This window comes from Hippoglossus hippoglossus, chromosome 15 (genome assembly GCF_009819705.1).
Source record: "Hippoglossus hippoglossus isolate fHipHip1 chromosome 15, fHipHip1.pri, whole genome shotgun sequence".
In the NCBI taxonomy this organism is placed as follows: domain Eukaryota; kingdom Metazoa; phylum Chordata; class Actinopteri; order Pleuronectiformes; family Pleuronectidae; genus Hippoglossus; species Hippoglossus hippoglossus.
In genome coordinates, this window is record NC_047165.1 from 10,219,063 (window position 1) to 10,241,454 (window position 22,392).

Sequence of the window (22,392 nt, forward strand, 5' to 3'; positions counted from 1 at the left end):
GGGGCTGTAACCACCGCCACCACGTTTATCTACACCCCCCGAGTGAGAGCTGACCACCGGACTGCTGCTGCTGGTGGTTGTGGTGGGAGAAGCAACAAATGCGTCTTTGGCGTCTTTAATCCGCGCCCATGACGCACGGAGCAAAAAGGAAGGGGCTCTGAAAAGCAGCCGCATCGATCAGGGATCCGTTTAATGATCACAGCTTAATATGTATAAACATCACAGCAATCGATGGCTCCCCATAGGAACCACACAGTGATACAGTATAAAGTGAGGTCGCTCATCACCGACAACAACACTGCTGCTGGTCCCTGCAGGTCAATGTAGTGATTTTTCATTAAGGATAGTGCTTCCTCCTTCTCAGTTCCTGTCTGTGGCTTTCTCATGCATGGATGATGGGTGTCCCTGTTTTCATTTGGAGGGATGGTCTTGATGGAAGGCCTCATGTAGACACACACACAAACTCAGGCATTATCTGAGCCCCTTACCCTAACTTCAACCATCACAACTAAATGCCTAACCCTTCCGTTAACCCGAATTTAAACCCAATTGTAACCCTAACCTTAAAACAAAGTCTTAATCCTCAAACAGGCCTTTGAAAAAGTGAGGATCGTCCAAAAATGTCCCCACTTTCCTGATTTTCCCTAACTCCATAAGTTACACACCACGGTTTGCACAGTTATTCTTCAGGATAGGGACTTTACACGGTCTAACCTTCTCCCTCATCCTTCCTCATGCTTAAGCCTAACCCAACAATGATTCACATCTTATCCCCAACCTTATCCAGGACCTCAGAAATGATGTTTTGCCTCGATAGGGTTTTGGTCCCCATGAGGTCTCCAGGTCCTGACAAGGTCAGTGTTTATGCTGTTTTTGAAGCAGTAACAAAAACAAGTAGAAACACACACAGTCATGTCTCCATGACTTCAGAGGACATTATATTGACTTGCATTAATTTGCTGGAGACTTACTCTAACATTAACCATAGTTGCCGAACCCTAACTTCAAACTAAACCTAATCTTAACCTTAACCTAACCTTAAAAGATGTCTTAAGTGTAAAATGTATTGATTCCCATAATAGAGACTTGCTTTTTGTCCCTCAGAGGGAAGACAAGTCCCCATAATGTGACTTGTAAAAAGATTTAGGTCCCCACAACATTAGTAATAGACCTTAGGACTTTGCTTTGACTTCCATTCATTGTGAACAGCTGAACCAAAACCTTAACCATGACCAATCCATGACTAACCCTCACCTTAACCTAACCACAATTCACAGCATACCACTAACCTTAACCAGGACATTATAAATTACATTTTACCTAATTATAGGAAACCACTCTGGTCCCATTGAGGTAAGTGTTTATGCTGGAAAAGGTCCTAAAGAGGTGAAATGAGTACACGCACACACACGCACACACACACGCACACACACACACACACACACAGAGAGAGAGTCATGAATGTCCTTCTGGAGTCAATTACAGTAATACGCTCCCACTTTTAGCTCGCATATTAGGCTGAAAACAGGTGTGGATTGGTGGTGACGCCGAGGCATGAGTAGTAGCCGCAGCAGTAGTTTATGGCTGCACACTGCAGGATGCCCCCTCATGCGACCAGGCGGAGCAGGCGGAGCAGGCGGAGATGGTGAAACAGCTGGCTCGGGGCCCTGAATAACCACTGACCCCTGAGCACCAGACCAGGCAGGTGCACACAGCCACCTGTGTCACAAGGCTCCAGACATCTTGGAGAGTGCATGCACTGTCAATACTATGTCCATGAGATTTAAATTCCTTCTGCGTGTTTTAATAAAGTGCAACTAAAGGTCACAGTCCCGTCTTCACTTAAGTGTATGATTAACAAATATCACCAAGTGTTATCTGGAGTCTTTGTCTCTTTAATCCAGCAAACGTCCCATGGATTGTGGAATCGTGACACTTGACACTGAGGCACAGATCATTTTAAAGGGAGTGGGCCCACAAGTACAACGTAGATGAAGAAGATATGTGTTCTATGTTGGTAATTTATTGTCTGTGAAATAGTAGTGCTTCTACAGAAATAGCTGCTGTAACAAAATCTTTTAACCTGGGACCAGAGCAAGCTGTAAAACATATAGACGACGAGGCGATCTGTAAATCATACAGCACCTCAGAGTTATATGGATGTCTATGCAAGCATTAAGACATCACATAAAGTAGAGGCAGTACATGGCAACACCGCCATCGAACATTGGTTAATATAAGAAATGAGTTACAGGAAGAGAAGAAGCTCAAAGTAAACATATTGGATATTTTTGTAATATTTCTTTCCAATCCTTATTTCCTCCACATCATTTATTTAGAGGTTTGTTTTGAATTAACTCTGAAGTGAAACAGCAGGGATGAAAATCAGGTTCCATCTTTGAAATACGGCTCTGATGCTATATGTGTTTATTAAGTGTGATTTATGGCTCGTGATGCCCAGCCGACCTGTTAAGTATCAGGATGGGCCTTGAACAGCAGGTCTGAATTTGTCCTCCTGCTGGTAAAATGATGAACTGTCACATTAAAGTCAAATGATGCCTCTCTGCAGCGGCCCAGGAAAAGCGCTGACATTTTTGAAATTTCAAATATCGCAATATCTAAATAAAAAATTCTAAATTATTGCAGACGCCAAGGTGATACCAGACAGGAAATTACATTTCCAAAGCGTCACAGCGATGAAATCTTTTATTAATGCTCATCTTTATTGAATAAGGGATGTGGAAACAAGGAAACAAGTGAGGTGTAAATCATGAGTCTGCTTTACAGAGGCTTTCTATTCAGAGCAATAATGTTTATTAATGTTGTGGATTCACACAGAATTACAAATATATCTGCACATGATTTATTCTGCACGAGGAGGAGGAACAGCAAAATCCATCTTAGGAGCCAACGTACTCAAATTCCTGAGCCACGATAAGAGGTCACAGAGTCGGAGCATCAGCAACATATGCTCCACACGATATGTGTCATGATAAATCTTGCTGGTGTTTATTGTCGGCCACAGCAGGAGGGACGTGAATTGATCAACCCCCTCCATGAACGGCCAGCTGCTGGGTGAGTGGTTCCTGCAGAACTTCAGCCGGAGGATCTCAGGACTGACAGATGAGAGGATACATGGAGATGCAGGAAGTTAAAGATGCCGGAGAAGGGGATGAATTCATCCCCATCGAGGAAAGGAGTGGGGAAAAAGGGAAAATTCTGACATGGAGATTGGGCGTGAGCCGGGAAAAGGCCACGGCTCGACACTGCCGGACGACAAAGGTCCTTCGCTGTCAGACTTGAGACCTCTCAAGTTCAGTTGAGCTGTCAGCAGCTGTCTTGAAACAGACACCCCAGCAGGAGGGCCGGAGACCCTACCCCTTTTCTAAAATAGGCGAGAGGAGACTTGGAGGACATGAGGAATTTGGGACACGACATGGCGAACCGGCAGCTACAGTGTATCAGATGTAGTGTGAAGTCATTAGTTGAACAAAAACCACGAGCGACGCCCTTTGTAAAGCATCAGGTGGCATCACAGGGGCTCGTCTCAAATGTTCTCGACGTGGGAGCGGGTCGCAGGCGGTTTGATGCACGACAGTGGATGTTCTGGAGACAATGGCTGCTCTCTTGCCCCAGTGAACCTGACAGGCAGCCGGAGGGGAGTCATTCACTGTGACATCATGGGTTTGAGGACCATGTGACGCTGGATGCAGGAGCTCGGAGGAAACGACCTGCGGCTGTGGAGGCACCCAATCAACCAGCAAAGCTCTGCTGTGGCTACAGGCTGCTTAATTGCATGGAAAGTGACTCTGCTGCGGAAACATACGTTTTACTCGCTGTGTCACATCCAAAAGCCTGCACCTGTATTTACTTACTAATTAGATTGGAGAAAACCAGTTTGAGTAAAAAGTTATTTGCAGAGGATGAAAAATTAAAACACGTTTATCAATCCCTCCTCAACCTGCAAACATTTAGAATTAAGTATTTCTCAAATGATCACATAACCGGTGGAAACCAAAAAAAGTGGAGCAGGAAAGAACTTCTGCTGGTAAATGACACATGGCTTAAATCATACAAGAGGAGGAATTGACAAGTGCAGACAAGAAAGAATGCATAGAAAGGAAATGCAAATATAAGCTATTAAACTTATATTTGGGTGTTCCCCCCCCCTCTGATATAGAGAATAAATATCAGTGTAACATCCTCTCAAATATTCAAATTACATGTCTGTTGTGCAGATAATGAAGTTCACTAGCTGAAACTAAAAGTGGAGTTTTAACTTGAAATCTTTAACCACAGGAGAATTCAGCATCATTGTTATTGTGTTGTTATTCAGTACAATACAGTTTCTCTTTGAAGATCTGTTCTATTAAAAAAAGAGATTTTGATCTGAATAAATCCACCAGATTAAATAAAGTTACGTCACCAACTTCAACCTGCAATATATATTTTTAAGATAATTAACTAAATCTTGGTCTTTCTTAAAGAAACAAGCTTATTGGATGTGATGGCACAGTTTTCTGGCAGAAACTGACCTGTCACCCTAACTACGATACATGATGTATGGCAGTGGTGCAGCTGAGGAACAGAAAGAGCCCCAGTGTCTTTACAAGTGTATATAAGCCCAACAATGCAGCTGCTGCTTCAGTGCTGAATCAAGGCCACGTCTTTATCACTCGCTCTGTGAGACGGCAGCGCATACTGTCACGCTCCCTTATCTCAGATCAGGAATAGATGGTCGATTCATCCGCCACCCTTTCCATTTGCTGCTGCTGCTGTCAGCGACACGGTCAGATTTCAGCAGAAATGTTGCCTTCATTTATTTTTTTAAATCATCTCACATAAATCTTTCCCCCCAATTATTTGAGCTTTAGTTACGAAAGATTATCATGACCAGGTAAAAGTTAAAAAAAAGGCAGAGGATGATTTTTTTACCAGTTTGCATTTTGAGAATGAAGTAGAAAAGTTGAGGGAAAAGTCTAGATTTATTCTTGAAATGCAAAAAAAAAAGTCTTCCTGATTTAATTCTGGCTTTATTCTTAACATTTTGAACCAAATTCTCGTTATTTTGTCTTTATTCTTGTCATTTCCAATTTATTCTCCTCATTTGAAACTTGTTCTTGACATTTCGATCTTATTTCCGACATTTCCACTTTGTTCTTGGAATATAAAAGGGAAATAAATATTAGACAAAAAAATTCAACTTTATTTTTGTACAAAATAAAAGGGGGGGGCATATCTTCCTCCTCATGCCTGACCATAAAACTCTTCTGTACAAAGGAAACTTTCTCAAAGGCTAAAAAGATCCAGACTGAGTCCATGTTGTGATACAGAAAATGAGCTTTATTCTCATGTTAATGTCTCAACATACAAATCACATTCTTTCTAACAAAAGAAAAGTTCAATCAGTACCTGGCGTCTTGATTCTTTCTATAAATACAACTAGTTCACGTTGTATCCCACTCTCTCGCTTGCTCGCTAACATTTGCTATCTACTCAGAAAAATAGTAACATTACAGTTTGCTTCTGTTTTACTCTTTTTTTCAGCCCAGTAGTCAAACTTGTGGACTAATTTTCCTTTGAAAAAAAACTGTGCAAGAATAGATCCCTTTTTAATAATTCAAATAAGAAGTGATCCTTTTTTCTTCCTACGAAAGAACAAAAAGGCCATAAATGAAATGTAAGGAACTGATGTGATACATAAAATGTGAATTAGTTACAGTAGAAATTATAGTACCTATATAGTCTACTGGAAACCTAGGAGCAGATACATGTTTTTAAGGTTCACAGATAAACAAGTGCAAAACAGAAATAAAAAGGATAAAGTCGCCGTAGTGGATTTTGGCACAATAAGATACAGGATATGGTTTGCATGGAAGGGCAGAATATTTTTGTCAGTATTTTATTTTTTTGCCTCCTGAATAGAAAATACACTTAAATAATAATGAAAAAGTCACTAACATTTAAACGGATCAGAGGAAAATCCTTTAAGATATTACCCTGCAATTTTTGCTTCATAGTGTCTCTTTTAATGAGTACATCAATAAGTGACTGACAACCAACCACAAAAAATAAAAACAGAAAATAAATAAAAAGAAAAAACATGCTAATACCTGCTAAGACACGACTTGACTGCCAAACGATCCTAGGCGTACGACCTAGTGAAAATACATGTAATATATATATATTTATATATCTATATATATGTGCGTGTGTGTGTTTTTCTGATGTATCTGCATATTGTATATGTTATACTCTATATTGTTGTTAAATATATGTTAAAGAGATAGAATGATAGTTACACAGTGGTCTGTCTAGCCCTGGAGTGCATTCTGAGGAGTTAACCCGTTGGCCGACGCTGCGGCCCACCCTCAAAACTTTGCCATTGTCATGCACTGTGCTGGTCTGAAACCAGCCCCTGAATCCTCATCGAGTCCGTGTTGCGTGAAGTGACCGATCGCATCTTGAAGAGACATTTTCAGAAAATGTTCCTTGACGTCCTGGCTACGTGAGCAGGGGCTGGTTTCAGATCAGGCTTCCTCTCCAAAGGCACTTCCGAAAGGCCCACATAAACTGTCCACGCTCCCGGCTACTATAGAAACGCAATGCATAGAGCAAACATCGCTGTGTTTGGAGTTGTCATGGTCGTTACTGCTGGCAGTGATGATGTTCGGTAGCTACATACGTCGAGAGGTCTGATGCTTTTGCACGTTCACACCACGGGGAATGTGATGTCTGGTCCTGGCATTCGATTTCTATAGCGTCGTATTCGCACTAACAAACAACCATGGTTCTATTCAACTGAAATTGTCATTACAATTCTGAACAAACAGTCTCAATGCTTTTTTCTGTTTCTCTCTCTCTCTCTCTCTCTCTCTCTCACGCACACACACACACACACGCAAAAACGCTCACGCACAAAGACAAGCAAACACAATTAGTTGTCAGTCGTTGTCAAACTGGTGCATAATTGTCGGGGAAACCACAAAACGTCATTTGCTACACGGGAGGGTCGGGCTGAACTTCATTAGTGTTGAGGTTTTGCGTACACAAAGGGGAGGGACACGCATTCAAGCAAATATTGAACATCAATAGTTAGACTCGTCTTTTGACTGTAAACGGATGCTTACGATTGCAGCATTACAAACACACCACCAGAAACCCTTAGGGAAGACTCAATGAACTTTAACGTCGAGATCCAGTGCTACTAACCTGCTCCGGAGTACATCAGAAATCAAACAGGCTCTGATTATAAACCATAACAAAGACAAAATAAAAAATATCAATAATTTACATAACTAGCTCGCTAGTAGGGTACCTACTGGTATCGTGTGAGAGAGTTAATTAGTGTTCGGGGAATGGAGATGAGAAGCCGCAGCTTAATGTAGTGGCAGCCAGTCTCCTCTAGGGGCAGCCGAGTGGAGTCCACAGGACTTTACTTTGTTCTTGATCAACTATCGTCATGATCTGAGTGCAAATGTAAGGGAGGGTGCCGCCTTGGACAATACCTGCAGAGAGAAGGGGAGGCATTGAGAAAACGTGGATCAAAACCAACATATTATCAGTCGTCTGGGTTTTTTGCTTTGGCAGAAACAAACCTGTGAAGAATTTGCTGTATTCTTGCTCTATCTTCTGTGCACTTTCAAATTGCTCCTTGGAATGTTTTTGAGATACTTTGTCCCGCAGATAAACCGGATCTTTCTGCTCCCTGTGACAAAGACAAAATGGAGACAGTCGTTCAGAGTCTTGGCGATTTGAATCCGACAGCAGTGACCACACTTTTCAAAGTTCAAGGTTTCTAATGATCAGATATTGAAGACCTTATTTTGAATTCAGCAACAGTTAGAATCTTGGCAAATGTTTAAAAAGTGAAAAAAGGACACAGCTCCTGCATTCTGATATTTTCTTTCAAAAGGAGAGAAAACAGTTGTGTTTCACCACCTGTTGTGGATTATGCAAGGGTGTGTGTGTGTGTGTGCGTTGGAGTGGGGTGACAGACATACCAAAGGGGTCAACTGAGGGATGGAGAGTGTGAGGGCTTCTCCTGCTCCATCCGTCAATTCATTCATCCATCATTCACTTGCACACACACACACGGCAGGGGTGCCACCTTATCCCCATACTGCATGCTGCACTGCACTTCATGTGTTTGTGTGTGTGGTTGAACGAAACTAACAATGACTGAGAATGTTTGTGTAATCAAAAATATCACAACTTACTTAATCTGCTTGGCGTTTTTGTAGCGGACGAAGACAACAATCGGATAAATGTGAACGCAGTGGAGCCTTTCGATGGCGTGCGGAGCGATGTCAAGCAAACAGTGACAACCCTGTGTTCAAAAGCCGGACCAAAAAAAGGAAAGAAAGCAGAACATGACTTTAAAAAGGAATTAGTTCAACACACAGTTTCAGAAGACTTGAGGACAAATAACATTTAGGATTAATGAGCAGGAATCTTGCTTTTCATTCATTGCTTTCTAAGCTCAGAGAGATGCGGTCGTGATAGCTTATCTTCACCAGAGGCAGAGATTAAAGACAAACAAGAAGCCACTTTATCATCATTCCCGATAAAATCTGATGAGAAATAAAAGCTCTGACTCATACCTTATCTGTTATTTCCTTTATAGAAGCAACGGTGGTCACGTCGAAATGGCCACTCCTGCGCTTGTAGTCGATGAAGAGGCAGTCTTTGACGCCACGCTCGATGGCTTGCTGGGATGCCTTCATCACCTCTGCAGACAGAAAGCATGAAAGAGCAAAGAAAATTACCAACAGGACAAAGTACCGATATTCCACCAAGGCGAAAACATACAAACCCTCACATTTCTTCAACTGCAAATTGTCAATCGTATTATTGATGCAGAATTATCATGAATGTAGATGTGAGTTTTATTCCTCTGATTTGCAGAACTGACGTACGGGTGAGGTGAACTCACCCAGTACACATCGGCAGAACTTCCCAGGAGACTCTTTGACCAGCATCTCCTTGGCGGGGTCTGTGAGCGGCCCGAGGACGAGTACCGGTCGAGGAGAGGCGCACTCCACCTTCTGGACCCGCTGGTATGCCAAGCTCACGCAGTCTGACATAGAGAACAACAAATACTGTTCTGCAAAGATTTTCAGATTTGGTTTGATCTTCTATTCTGACACAAGTAAACCTTTCTTCTTACCATCCAGGAAGGGGATGGAGTCTGTGCTGATGGCGTCCAGAGCCACCATCTCTTTGCTGTCTTTGGAGCTGCTACGTTTGTGTTTCTGTTTCCTCCTGAAGAAGGATCTGCGAGCCGCCGCAGACAGAGTCTTACTGGAGTCTTCCTTCATTTCTGTCACGCTGTGTCTGCGGTAGAACTCTTGGTCCATCCTACAGCACACGTTCACAAAAACAAGACGTTGCTGAAAAGGTTCCATGCCGGAAAAAAGGGCTGAGAGTGCATCGTGTAGATGTGTGTTCTGTTTTTGGGACATTTATAACTGAATATTTTAAAATGTCTACATTTCTGGAATTTAAATTGTATTGCACCAAGCATAGAGCAAAGGTTTTAGTTGGGCATGTAGTTATAAGGGGTTACATTGATTGGACAAAGTAATACTTTCTTCCACTCTTAAGAGTTCAGTTACAAAGATTGTGATTTTTCCACGGGTTTCGAAATCATGGTTCCCGGCTTCTGGCCCTTAACAGCCACTTTAAGTACACAAACTAAAGCAGAATCAGTTCTTCAGCCAAGTAACATGAATGTGCAGAGGTTTTGGTTGCAACATATCAACAGAGACACACAGTAAGAAGTAAGAAGACAACAGTGCCTTGCAATACATGCAAAAGGACACTGACATGGAAGAGAGGTGACATTAGATACGATTCCTACATTGCAGCAGTACGCCACTGATTGTTGTCACAGCTGTTACGGACTGTCCACTCGCTCAAAAGTGTGTGTGTGTGTGTGCGTGAGCTGCATTCTCCACCCACATGTACTTGCTGGGGATCTGCCCCCTCTGGATCTGCTGTGCGTTCTCGTCTAGCTGCCAGGCCATCCAGGTCCCGAAGCTGCCCTTTGGTAAAGACTCATCCACGTACAGGATGTCATCCTTCTTGAAAGTGAGGTCCCCCTCGGCCTCCCCGACCCGGTCGTAAAGTGCTCTGTTGGGAGGGAGGGACAGAGATAGATGTGGCGGAGTGAGGAGCGAGGCAGGGCGAGGAAGCGGGGGAGCATAAAGTTGATAAAGTGAGCGTGGAGGTGAGGTATCAGACGAGGAAGGTGCGAAGAGAACAAGATAAAAAAAAATCAGATAAAAACGAGAGTAGGAAGGGAAGTGAAAAGGGAGTTAATCTATCGACAGTGTGGGCCTCGCTCGCCTCCTGTTGGAGCCTCGTAAGTCATTCCCGAGCAGCCTATCAGTGACAGCCCGACAGGCTGGGTGTATTTACTGCAGATGACATCACAAGCCCACTTGCCTATATGACAAGTGACTGCGGCAGCTGCGGCAACACGCCCAGACAGACTCCCAACAATAAAACGTGACTATTTCAGTGCCTCATTTTCCATTCATATACAATGTAATTCTAATGACCTGGAAAACCCTGGGCGCTAAAAATGGACACGACGTTGGTTCTGGTGTAGAGTGAGTGGGGGAGATAAGATAACCTAAATTTGCGGTGTGATGGGCATGATTGCAGTCACACAAGTGGATCTGGGACATAATTGCTTAGATGAGAAAGATTCCAACTTGTCCAAGGGGCGCTCCAGTGGTGGGTCTATTTATAGCAACACGCACAGAGATTAGGCTGCTCGGGGAAAAGTAGCCCGCTCCTTTTTGCAGAGCTGCATCACATAGACGGCCAATAGTGAACCCTGTGCCTGCGTAATGTGTTTATACACACGTACCGAATATAAAAGCCATCTCCTGGAACATCTTTGAGCGTGCTGAAGTCGTCTGGCCGGTGCTGCACCTTCAACGTGACCATCTCTGCAGGCTTCAGCATCTCGACGTACACCTCCTCGGCCGTCTTATTCTTCATATTCACCGAGTTATACTGAAAGACAAGAGGGGACGAGTGAAGTTCACATTGGGAAAAACAAGACAAATCTGGCGAGTGGTTTTCACTAATTTGAGAGATAATTTGTCGTGTCTGAGAGGGTTCCACTGGTAAACAGCCACAATTTCTCAGAGCTTTCAGCCGTATTAAAGTGTCGCAGTATTGATTTGTGCTATGTATGGGGGGGGGAGAAAACAAACAGGGTGGGAGATTGAAGGACAGACTGATGCTGTGCAGCCTGATGACAAAGCTGCGTGGCAATTCGGATCGCAGGCCCTTTGTGGCGGAGAGCTAAGTGGAAGCATGCCAGGAATTGTCTATTATGAGTTTGCTGTGCTCCAGATGGATCAGCGGTGTGGAGCGAGCGAGGACGCAGACGAGGAGGAGATCAATGAAAAAACAATGACAGGCGGGGGGGGAGAAAAATATGAAATGCCAGCGCCTTCTGGCAGTGCTCGAGTCTGAAGTAACAACACACCAAGCTTCAGGAGAAGTCAGGAGACTGCAAACATCTTATTAGAGTGGCTTTGAGATCACGTCGAAAAAGCTGATACTACACATACATCTCTTTACTTTTGAACAAAAATCCACAACAATGGCACTTTTACTAAAACTTCAGCCCAATAGATTTCTTTTTACCTGTCTGCCTGAATAAAAGTATTTTTTATTCAAGAATTGCTTGCATAGTATATCGGTCAGTTGTTGAACTGTGCATATCTTCATGCATAGAAAATGTGTGTCTATACCTCTAAAATAATGTCCCCAGTTAGCAGTCCATCTGGGCCTCTGGCAGGACTGTCCTCGTCCAGGCTCTCGATGAAGACGCCCCGCAGGTTCCCTCCACAGAGCGTGACTCCCACTTCCACTCCAGGCCTGCGCACCGTCACAAGCCGTGGATCGCCCACCTTCCTGCTGCCGTCAGACGGCATTCTGGAAGACCACATGTAGTTAGAGACATGCTGGACAAATGTGTGAGACGGACACCCCGCTTGACTTAATTTGACATGGAGCAGGCATTTGTCCCATCAATATGGAGATGGTCTTTCTGTAATTTTAGTAAATCCTGTGTGCGCATGTTTACCTGATAAAGTTGTTGGGACTTGTAGTGGGTGTGGTCTGCTTGGAGGAGGGAGTGAGTGTCCCCTCGTCCTGTTCGCTGAGTGTATCGATGTTGGAGTGATTGTCGGGGGTGGCGGCCCCACTACCCTGTGGGGTCGACTGTGAACTGACTGGCTCCAGGCGGGAGCTGCACAAATAAAATGTTTTAAAACAAAGTTAAAAAAAAGGAAAGTTCTGGCTCCATCAATTGAATTATATTCCACCAGACCTTTGGTCATGTTATTCTGAAACTCAGAAATAAACTGAAATTGAGACACAGAATTATAACTAACCTCCTACACGAGACAAACACTGTGTTACCTGGAGCGAGAGTGGTTTCCCAGCTGGTACATGTGTGGGTTGTACTGGGCCATAATGGTGATGGTGTCACACTGCTGGCCGATGATGAGACGAGCTTGCTGCTCCGTAGCGTTCCGCAGGTTGATGCCGTTGAACTGACATCGGAAGAAAAGTGTGGTCAGGCAGAGGGTTAGGGGAGATGGGGTGAGACATGAATAATACACGTGTATGCTTTACACCTATTTTCTTAAACCTAGAGAAAAATATGTGCAGAATCTATGATATCAGATCAAAAGCTGTACTTCTATACGTAGTGCTGAAGTAATTTTTTTGTCTCATCTCCAAAATGCATAAACTTTAATCCTGAACAGAGGAACAGATCCAGGATGTCACCTTGCCTCAACTGAGGTGAACATTTCCAATGCTCCAAAACATGGTTTCTTATTGTTGCTGCTTGAAGCTGCAAGATTTTTGATATTTGAGCAGTTGGTTCGTATTCATACCTCCAGTAACTGATCTCCATATTCCAGTCCTGCCTGGTGGGCGATGCTTCCTCCTGTAACTTTCGAGACAAAGATTCCTCCATTCTCCCCACTGACGATGGAGATGCCGAGAGGCTCCGCTCCTTTGTGCACAATCACATTGCGCGGTTCCTCCAGGTACGGCCTGGTGGGAAAGAATGATATGCATGAATGAATAGAAAAGTTACCACACAGGAATAAGTTGAGGGTAAAAGGATTTATTTACAGCTCTGGATGGTTATTTGCTAGCCAGGAGTTTTGCTTTATTTAAACAAAAATCACATTAGGCTCAAACATTATCAACCATCAACAAAAAAAGTTGCGCTTGAGGAATGTTTGAACTTGAGTTTAAATTTCCTCCCAGGCCTGTAAATTGATCATCTTTTCAGAGTGCCACTTTATACCTGGCTTACAGAAGAGATAGGATCAGGCTTCGGGTACTGTGAACAACATCATGAAAGCACAGGCAAGTGAAATCCCTTCACATGAAGAATACGAGCATGAACTTGGTGCGGCTTCATGGCAAGTTGTCTCTGTGACATGAAATACGGTCCCATGAAGGGGAATGGATTGGCAGCCAGAGGCGAGGGTAAACAGAGTGGAGGTGTACAAACAAGACCATGGCCCAGAAGCTTGAGGTTGAATAATATAACCATTGTATAAACATACATACTGCAGACTAAAGGGTAACTTGGCTTCAGGCCAAAGTACACACATGCATATTTGACCATGTCGTCATCATGGAGCATGGACGCTGCATGCAATGTTTGAGACTCAAGTGGGTTTCCCGACATGGAGGCAGACAGGCACAAACACTGAACCTTTGTATTTCACTAAATGTAACTTATCAGGGCTTCGTTGTTTCCTGTGTAACAACTAATATTCTGCAGCAGGCTAGGAACTTGCAATCTGAATATTTAACTGTGCTCTTTGTTGCATTCCAAATGGTGCACTTCAGCTGCGCAAGACTATCCTGCTCTTCCATGTCATCTAGCTGTCTCCACTGAAGCATGTGAACAGCTTTTGAGGGTGAGGAGGAGGAGGAGGAGGAGGAGTGGGGGGGCATTCCCTTGTTTGTAGCACTGAGAGGAAGAACGAACCTGAGGCTCCTGAGAGAGGAGAACCTCGGCCTTGCAGCCAGAGGAATCCTTAGAAAAGATCGGTTACGGTAAAGAGCTCTGGAAGCGGAAGGTTACAGAGAGGCGGGAGGAAGATAAAAGAGGAGAGTGGAGGACAGATATCATACAGAGACAGTAATGGTGTTAAATAACTGAGCTGCGTCTGTTATACAAAATGGGACAGAAATGTTGGGGGAGGGGAGATAAAATCAAATTCCATCAGACCGGGAAATCACCGCTACTTTATTTGGAAACGGCAAGAAGCTTCCATTAAATGTATAATCAAGTGTTAATTGGATTTCAATCCTAATTTCAATGAGGGATTGCAGTGCTCTGACCAGGATAGACCTGTTGCCTGGCAACGCCTGTTGAAATAGCCTCGGAGAATCCCTGAGGGCAGATGTAGGCTCATATCTGACCCGCTTCTGAAGTGATCCTATAATCATGCTCGCCATTATTCGCCTCACATCTACACCATCTGTGCAGCCATCTTTTTCCGTATACTATAACAAGCGCTGCACTCATCAGCTACACACTAAAAACAACAAACTGATTCATAGTCTCCACTGAAAATACAGGATAGACAACCGTGGAGAGTAGATTTCTGGTATATTGCTTTTTTTGAAAATCATTATCTCAGAACACGTGTTTCCTTCATACCTGTCTTTCCTGCGCTCCCCTATTGGCAAAGGGCTGACTGAGATCCGAGGTAAAGTGGAAATGGAGCCTTGTGATTGGCTGCTGGCGAATGAGGAAGTCTCCAGATTGAGGGGTGATTGTGGAGGCGTGATGAGACTCGGGCTGCTACACTCGGAGTGGGACAGGGAGCCTGGATTTAGAGGAAGAGGAGGCGAGAGGGGCAGAATAAGCGTGTGTGCAGTGTAAGATGACATTTAAATTAAAAAAAAACAGTAACTTAACACCATTTTGTGATACGCAGGGATTTTCATAAAATGAAAAGTAAACACTTCATATCTTACATGTAGAACTCTGTAGTTTGGCTTTTTAAAGCTAATGTACTTACATGATTCTTGCTGTTCTGGGTTTGTACCTCATGTTTAAATGCACTTATTGTAAGTCGCTTTGGATAAAAGCGTCAGCTAAATGATTTGTAATGTAATATCACTTGTCCCAAATCCAAAATATCCTGACACTTCATTTTTGACAGGGATATTGCCACTTGAGCTGCGTGTCAGCAGCTTTGTTGCTTTGGGGAATCTGCCAATGGAAGCTTAGTTTGATTTGAAACCTACTGGTTTAATTTTGCATGTAAAAAAAAAAAGAAAAACGTGGCTATTTGGATGAATAACAGGAACTGGCTCGAGACTTGGACACAATATTTTTGCTGCAGTCAACAAAATCTGAACACTCAGAATAGACATTATGACTTTGCACTGAGGAAATTAAAGTGTCATAATTCGATGGCAAACAAAAATCTCAAGAGAATGAAGGGTAAACAGACACTTCACATCAGACAAAACTAATTCCAGTGTTCAAATGAGAGTTCCACATCTGGGGATGAAGTTTAAAGTAGCTCCTGTTTCACTTCTACTGGTTATAATTCAAATTACAGCTTTATAAAGCATTGATCTTGAAACTCAGCAAACCCGACTAAATTAGAACAGGCCTGAGGGCTGGGGAAAAAAGTTAAAGGGAATTTTAAAGGGATTTTCTTTCTTCCGAGTGTTTAAATAATTGAAAAGTGTTTTTACTAGTGAGATCATTACCTCTGTCTGACCCCAGCATGGAGCGAGGGTAGCGCGGAGTGGAAGGGATTTTGATCCTCTCCGTGCGGTACTGGACGTTATTGGAAGAACCTGGCAGTGGGATGAGAAGATAGAGGAATGAATGCTGTGACATAATATCCCCAAAACAGACAGGGACATCGAGTCTGCGACCTTTACGTGCGTGCGTGCGTGCGTGCGTGTCAGACTGACCGAGGCGAGCGCTGGAGGGCAGTGAGTTTGTACCGTGTGAAGCTCTGCTGCTACGTGACGAGGAGGTTTCTGAGTAGTCGCCGGTGCGCTTCTGCTGGCTCAGGTCCAGGCTCAGACGACCCTGGTGTTGGGGGCTGTGCGGATCAAAACAAAAAAGTAAAAAGTAAACACACGTAATTATTCATGCAATTCTTATACGATTATCAAACATCCAATATATTTCACAGTTTGGAGTTAATTAAATAGATGCGCCGAGTTGAAACATAACTGCATGAGATTAGGGCAAAGCGACAGCACAAATTTAATTATGTGGTTTTGCCTTTGGGAAAGAGGCTAATTTAAATATATGACTTATCATAACCGGCGCCATCAGAAAAAGTGAAGCGCCAATTAAAGAACCCTTGATTTTAACCATCCGTTTAACAGATGCGGTCGAGGAAACGGCAAGTGTGAAAATGGGGGTAACCTGGTGTGGGTGTGCTGGTGACAGATCTGGGAGGCGACAGATGGACAGTTGCTGGTATGAACGCGGTGACTGCGCACGGTGTACACCGGATTCCTCATCACCGCAGTCACGGCGGGGCAAGGAGACAGTCCCCGGTGGGCTGAATCTGACAGAGCACAGACGCAACACAACATTAGAGATGGGGGGGGGATATGATGATGGTGAAACACCGTGTGTTTATGTAAGCATTTAGGAAAACTCACTCGGAGGTAGGGTGCCATTGTAGACTGTGGGGACGAAGCCCACACTGTGCCTGTGGGAGCGGCTGGGAGACGAGCGCAGCATGTCCCTGGGCTCTGGCGAGTGCTCGTCGTTAGAGTAGCTCTGTGATAAATGACAGAAACAGACGGTTACCATTTTCCCTGCACGGGAATACAACACCATTATGTCTTGGGAGAAATCCTCCACCCTTTGCTCGAGACAAGTATCATATGAGAAAAATGAAAGAGTGAAGAGCCCATAACTGGAAAAAATGAACATTTATCCCCACTGTGCTCTGCTGTGTGCTTCAGCGCCTGCAGAGGTAGCCAGGCAGGGCAGTCGGAGCCTGAGGCACTGACTCAGCTCCTGGGTTCAGTGGCTGTACCAGTGCAGAGACATCAATCACTCAGACACACTTCCTAAGAGGCAAGTCCCAGGGGCCCAACTCTGGCGGGGCTGTAAATTCTATTACAAAATTGATGCTTTGGCCCTCTGGGATGATTTGAAATGCTGCTCCCATTCGGATGGGATCTCTTTTATTACGGAACAATTTTTAAGCAGGAAATTTCAGAAGCAATGGCACCACATAAAAACTTTTGCGGTCTTAAATGCACTCACTTGGAAGGTGGGGAAATTGATGGTCTGGGGGGTCATCCTCCGTCGGAGGGCGGGGGCAGATTTAGGGCGCGGCCTCTTCACCTCAGGCTCCTCCCCCCTGGTTCGGCCGATGTCCTCATCACACGACTTCCTCGATGTCAGGACCTTGCCGTCCAGGAAATAGTGGTTCCCGTTCCTGTCTCTTTCCCGCTCGCTCCTCTCTCTGCCCTCTGCCGCTGCCATGGAGATGACAGCCTCTCCCTTGCCCTCTGAGGTGATGGTGCAGTCAGAGGCAGAGCTGCTTTGATGTTTGTGTTTGAATTTAAAGGAGTCACTGCGATTGGGTGGGGTCGGAGGGGTTGGGGTAGGGGTGGATGAGGAGGAGAGGGACTCAGTCTTTGAAGGCTGGGGAGAGTGGGAAGCCGCAGCAGCGGCAGCTACTGCTGCAATCTGATTGGCCGCCATGTACTCCATCTTAGAGGAAGGGGTTTCGGGACGTTTGAAAGTGTCTGGGTCGAAGATGGACTTCCTCTGCTTGGGTGATTTGTAGATGGAGAGCTGGGCTGCTGCTGTGACCGGACTTGTGTTATCTGGTGCAACTGACATACCTCCCACCATCATCTTGGGCCACGTGCCCCCGCTGTGCTTCTTCTCCAGGGTCGTCTCCATTGTGATGCAGTCCGAGGCCGAGACAGGGTCAAAGGGCAAAGAGGAAGGTGCCTTTGTGTATGGGCAGCACTCCTGGAAAGCACTGGGGCCGTAGCGGCCGGTGCCCAAGTCAGACGCAGGTCGGAGGCTAGTGGCGTGGAGGGAACCTAGGGAAAACGGCCTGCTCATGTCGCCGTACACCTCATCAGATTCACCTCTGACCTTCCTCCTCTCCCCGGAGATGCTCCCTGTGCTAGTGCTGCCGAGGTCAGGGCAGAAGATGTCAGTCTGCGTTGAGCTGTTGTGTTTGAGGTTGCGACTGTTCCGGGAGTGGACCTCTGACAGGTGCATGCGCCCGTTGGACTTTTCTGATGACTCACGCAGACTCTCAAAGATGTTCTGGCCCGATGTGCTGTGGGGGAAGAACTGCAGGGAGGACAGATGAAGGTATTAGCCACTCAGGACGAACATAGCTACAACTTCATTTGAAATAACACCCTGGTAAAGTAAACGGTTAAGCATCAGGCAATTCAGCTGTCACAAACCAAACAGGTGAAGTTGTAAAACTAAGTAGGGCATGAAAAAGTAGAGAGAAAGCTCTTGAAGATTTTCCGCAGAGGCAAAGAAGGAAAGCAGCTCAGGCAGTGAGATGAGTGTGGCCCACCTTCATGAGAGAGAGGCTCAGAGAGTCCCTGCAGCTCCTCAGCAGAGCCTCGCACTCTGTCACAGATTTGTTATCCAGAGCAATGCCGTTTATCTGGGGAGTAGAGAAAGACACTGGAAATAAGGACAGGTCCTTCAGCACTTAAGCACGTTAGTCTTTTCGATGTTTCTCCAAGCTCCATGAGTGTGTCTTGGGGTGGCAGTATTATCAAAATAGATGTCCATACAGGTGACATATCTCCTGAACAGGACGGTGCCTGGGGGCCTGAGAAGCATCTCACTCTGCTGCAGTGGGGAAACTTAGAGATATTTAGGCCAGAACAATTCAGTCTGAGGAACCCTCCCGCTGCAATCTGCACATTTCCATCACAATAGAGACTTGAGAAGATTTTCTTTACAGCAAGTTGAGCGCTATTGAAGTTGGTAACATATTATGAATAAGAATTATCATTATATAAGTTCAGGGAAGAACTTTAGAGCTTTAACCTGGAACAAGTCTGATACGTTTTAATCGATCAGGCAAAGGAAACACATCTGAGCCATGGAGTTGAACTACTGATATTTACCTGCATCCAAAGCAAACAGTATTTTATTACACATTCAGCGATCCGGACTGCTTTTGCAAAAGCAATTAAGCATTTAATCAGTTATACATGAATATAACCTGATACACTGGTGTCATTAGGTGTCACAGGGGGATGATAAAAAAACGATACTCGCCCTTGATTAAGATCTCTCCCCACTTACCATTGCAAATTGTGGTTGCAGCTCAGCCATTATCAGGCGCACCAGTTCTCTGGCTACGTGGAAGAGAGTTGTTCTGCTGCTAAATGGTGAGCAGGGATATCTAAGTGCTCTGGGATTTAAAGGTTACGCACAGGTTTCATGCTTAAGTTTAAACTAACAGGGGAGTTAAGATTTCTGCTGCTGCTGGAAGATTAGCGTAAGAGACCAGGTCAGTTTTTCAAAGATGGATATGCACAGTTCTATTTCTGACACTGGTCTGAGTATAAGCGACGACAGCTCCATCTAGCCCCACAGAGCTGCATGTTTTTTAAGCGTTTAATCAAAAAAGGAGCAGACTTTCCTCCTTTTACTTCACGTGCTCAGCCAAATCCCTTCTTATCTAGGTTTGGAGTGTGGATAGTGGAATGGATCAAGGCCTGGATTAGAAAGCCAAAGAAACCAGTTGGAACTGTTGTGTGGTAGATGAGGAGGAAGGGTGTATTAAAAAGAAAAAGTGGGTTTCATAGAGGGAGTGACTCACAGCGATCAGTCTGTCACCAACTGTTAGGGAACCTTCCCTGGCTGCAGGGCTGCCCTGGACGATAGCAGCGACGAACACGCCGCTCTCCAGACCAATTCCGCTGTCTGAGATACAGAGGAGGAAATGTGGAGGTAAACAAGAAGAAAAAAATATATATATATATATTGCCTCAGTTTTCGCTGCGTTTGCTACATCGAACATGATGCACCAAGGAAAAGAAGAAAATGGAGAAGCAGACTTATCTACTGGCAATGTGAGAGGAGTCAAGTGTTTTAACTGTGTTAAAAAAATAAATGATTATACCTGTTAATATTGATGTAAAATGGGCATTATTTATAGGATTAGCAGGATAAGTAATTCAAGACTCTAAATTACCTTTGTGTCCCACAAGGTTGATGTGAACAGGAGTGACCAGCCGTCCTCCCAGGGACTTCCTCCTTCGTACCACCATGTTGACCGACCCCCCACCACTGAGGACAGCCTTCACCACCTGCTTCCTGTCCTTATTGGTCAGGTCTATGTCATTAATCTTCAACAGCCAATCATTCACTCTGGAAACACAAGGACAGAGAGTGATGAATTTAATAAACTGTAAAAAGGACAAAGGTTATTTTCTTGAGGAAGCTCATACCTTAGCCTTCCATCTGCGATACTTCCTTTATCCACCCTTGTAACAAATATTCCACAATCTCCTGGTAAATACGGATCATTTACCCCCTCAGTGATATCAAACCCAAGTGCCTTCAAATCCATGTCGTCCTGTAAAAGGCAATAATATAAATGTTAGTGTGCTTATTCAGTTTGATAAACTTATTCTAACATCAAGTTTTGGCAGTTTCTGCAGGAGACTGGCGGGCCACCAAATCACTCTCAGTAATAGGAGCTGAGCACTGCTCTTACCCTGTCTTTCTCAAACTCCACCACCTCTGTCTCCCACTCCAGGGAGTCTGTGTCGATGGCTGAGTCGTGAGAGCTGTGGGCCATTAGCTGACAGAAACGGGCCTCCTTCTCAAGCTGGCTCTCCATCTTCTCCCTTAACAAAGGAAGACATCACACACGGAGTCAAAGGTCAGTCACTCGGGAAGAGATGGGCAGAGACAACAGAAAGAAATCACACACAACCAGTCTGCAGACTAGAAAGGATTTTATCAAATGACAGTGTCCATCATTAGAGATGTAGAATCCAGCTTGAATAATGGAGGTTTGCATCTACGGGGATGAAGGAACATGAAGAAATGTTTTGACCTCCTTTCTTGGAATCTGGATAAGTTGAAAACTAACTTTTCAAATCTAATGTGCTTACTCACACAAGCAAGCACTTTCCATTGTGCAGTTTGGGAAATTTATATTTAAGAAACCTAAAAGTAGAAAGCACACAATGCTCCACTGTCAGTAAGATGTATGATGTTCCACTGAGGCATGCCTTCAGGGCAGCAGTGACATTAAAACCCCAATCTTACATTGTTCCTGACAGAGGATAGAGGAAGGAACTCTCAAAGTCACGGCACACTGCATACTCAATACAATGCTCGTCATATACTCTTTAGCCAGCAGAGGGAGCTTTTATTGTGTGCAATATAAAAGACATGCATATGCAGGGAGGTTGAAGCGGTGAGAGAGAAAAAAAATGTGCATGTGTCCAAAACACTGACACTTTCTGGGATTACACTTTTAATCTGGTCGTGTGGAACTGGGGCCAGACAAACAACTGAGCTGTACGAAGCCTCCAAAGAATATCACAGCTTACGCCTTGCCACACACTGAGTACAACAGCTTACAGAGACAAAGACAGTGGGACACATGGAGCTGGCTGAGGAGAGGCAGCGTTGTTCTGTGCTTTAGCTCAAATGCAGGATTGCATACACGAGTGCTCCATCACAGCATCATCATGACGAAAAAAACTCACTTCAGTTCTTTCAGCTCTCGTAAGGCGTCGTTTTTCTGTTTCCTCATGTCGTCCAGATTTCGCAGGGCGTCGGCCAGGTCGCTGACTGCCCGGTCCCGCTCCCGTCGCAGGTTATCACACAGAGTCCTGGGGGAAGGAGCGGAGAGAGGTGGTGAGATGATGTGAGAGTAGAGATTCTAGAACTACGACATTGTTTGTGCCCGGGAGTCTGACCTGATGCTCTCCCTCTCCGCCACTATCTTGTCCCTCTCTTGGAAGGCCCAGTCCCGTCGGCATTTGGCCACCTCGGCCTCCTGTGTGGCCTCCTTCAGTTCCTGAGACATGGCCTCGTACTGTTTCCTCAGCATCTCAATCTCCTTATTGGCTCGTTCCATGTCCAGGGTGGCGGAGTCTTGTTTCTGTGAACATTGAGAATACGAGAAAGGGATTTAGAAAGCCATTTCCATTCGTTGCAACATCCAATATACAGTCAATGAAAACACTGATGGAACTATTTAAAGCAGCCAAAGTTGGCCCTTATCAGATGTGCAACTTTCAAACAAACCAAAACTCATCTTTGAGGTCTTAAAACCTGTTTTCAGGTTGAATAGACATCTAAAA

The 22,392-nt window shown here is 44.6% G+C and overlaps 1 protein-coding gene across 3 annotated transcripts in view; it reads right to left on the reverse strand.

Moving 5' to 3' along the window:
* Positions 1–5,322: 5,322 nt before the first annotated feature.
* The window catches only part of dlg5a (discs, large homolog 5a (Drosophila)), a 36,648-nt gene continuing 19,578 nt past the window's right edge, over positions 5,323–22,392 (reverse strand). Inside the window, exons 9-34 of one of the 3 annotated variants that reach the window (XM_034608329.1) lie at positions 22,006–22,190; positions 21,793–21,918; positions 20,787–20,919; positions 20,518–20,645; positions 20,262–20,437; positions 19,887–19,990; positions 18,621–18,713; positions 17,330–18,382; positions 16,714–16,834; positions 16,472–16,616; positions 16,006–16,139; positions 15,796–15,885; positions 14,729–14,897; positions 14,051–14,128; positions 12,933–13,095; positions 12,451–12,584; positions 12,113–12,277; positions 11,778–11,961; positions 10,880–11,028; positions 9,964–10,134; positions 9,170–9,360; positions 8,936–9,079; positions 8,604–8,731; positions 8,220–8,329; positions 7,599–7,708; positions 5,323–7,508 (exon numbers count right to left, since the gene is read on the reverse strand). In XM_034608329.1, coding sequence (XP_034464220.1) covers positions 7,405–7,508; positions 7,599–7,708; positions 8,220–8,329; positions 8,604–8,731; positions 8,936–9,079; positions 9,170–9,360; positions 9,964–10,134; positions 10,880–11,028; positions 11,778–11,961; positions 12,113–12,277; positions 12,451–12,584; positions 12,933–13,095; positions 14,051–14,128; positions 14,729–14,897; positions 15,796–15,885; positions 16,006–16,139; positions 16,472–16,616; positions 16,714–16,834; positions 17,330–18,382; positions 18,621–18,713; positions 19,887–19,990; positions 20,262–20,437; positions 20,518–20,645; positions 20,787–20,919; positions 21,793–21,918; positions 22,006–22,190 — 4,488 coding nt within the window. In that variant the 3' untranslated portion in view covers positions 5,323–7,404. The remainder of the gene's footprint in view (positions 7,509–7,598; positions 7,709–8,219; positions 8,330–8,603; positions 8,732–8,935; positions 9,080–9,169; positions 9,361–9,963; positions 10,135–10,879; positions 11,029–11,777; positions 11,962–12,112; positions 12,278–12,450; positions 12,585–12,932; positions 13,096–14,050; positions 14,129–14,728; positions 14,898–15,795; positions 15,886–16,005; positions 16,140–16,471; positions 16,617–16,713; positions 16,835–17,329; positions 18,383–18,620; positions 18,714–19,886; positions 19,991–20,261; positions 20,438–20,517; positions 20,646–20,786; positions 20,920–21,792; positions 21,919–22,005; positions 22,191–22,392) is intronic. The other 2 variants (XM_034608330.1, XM_034608331.1) reach the window with 2 other exon arrangements.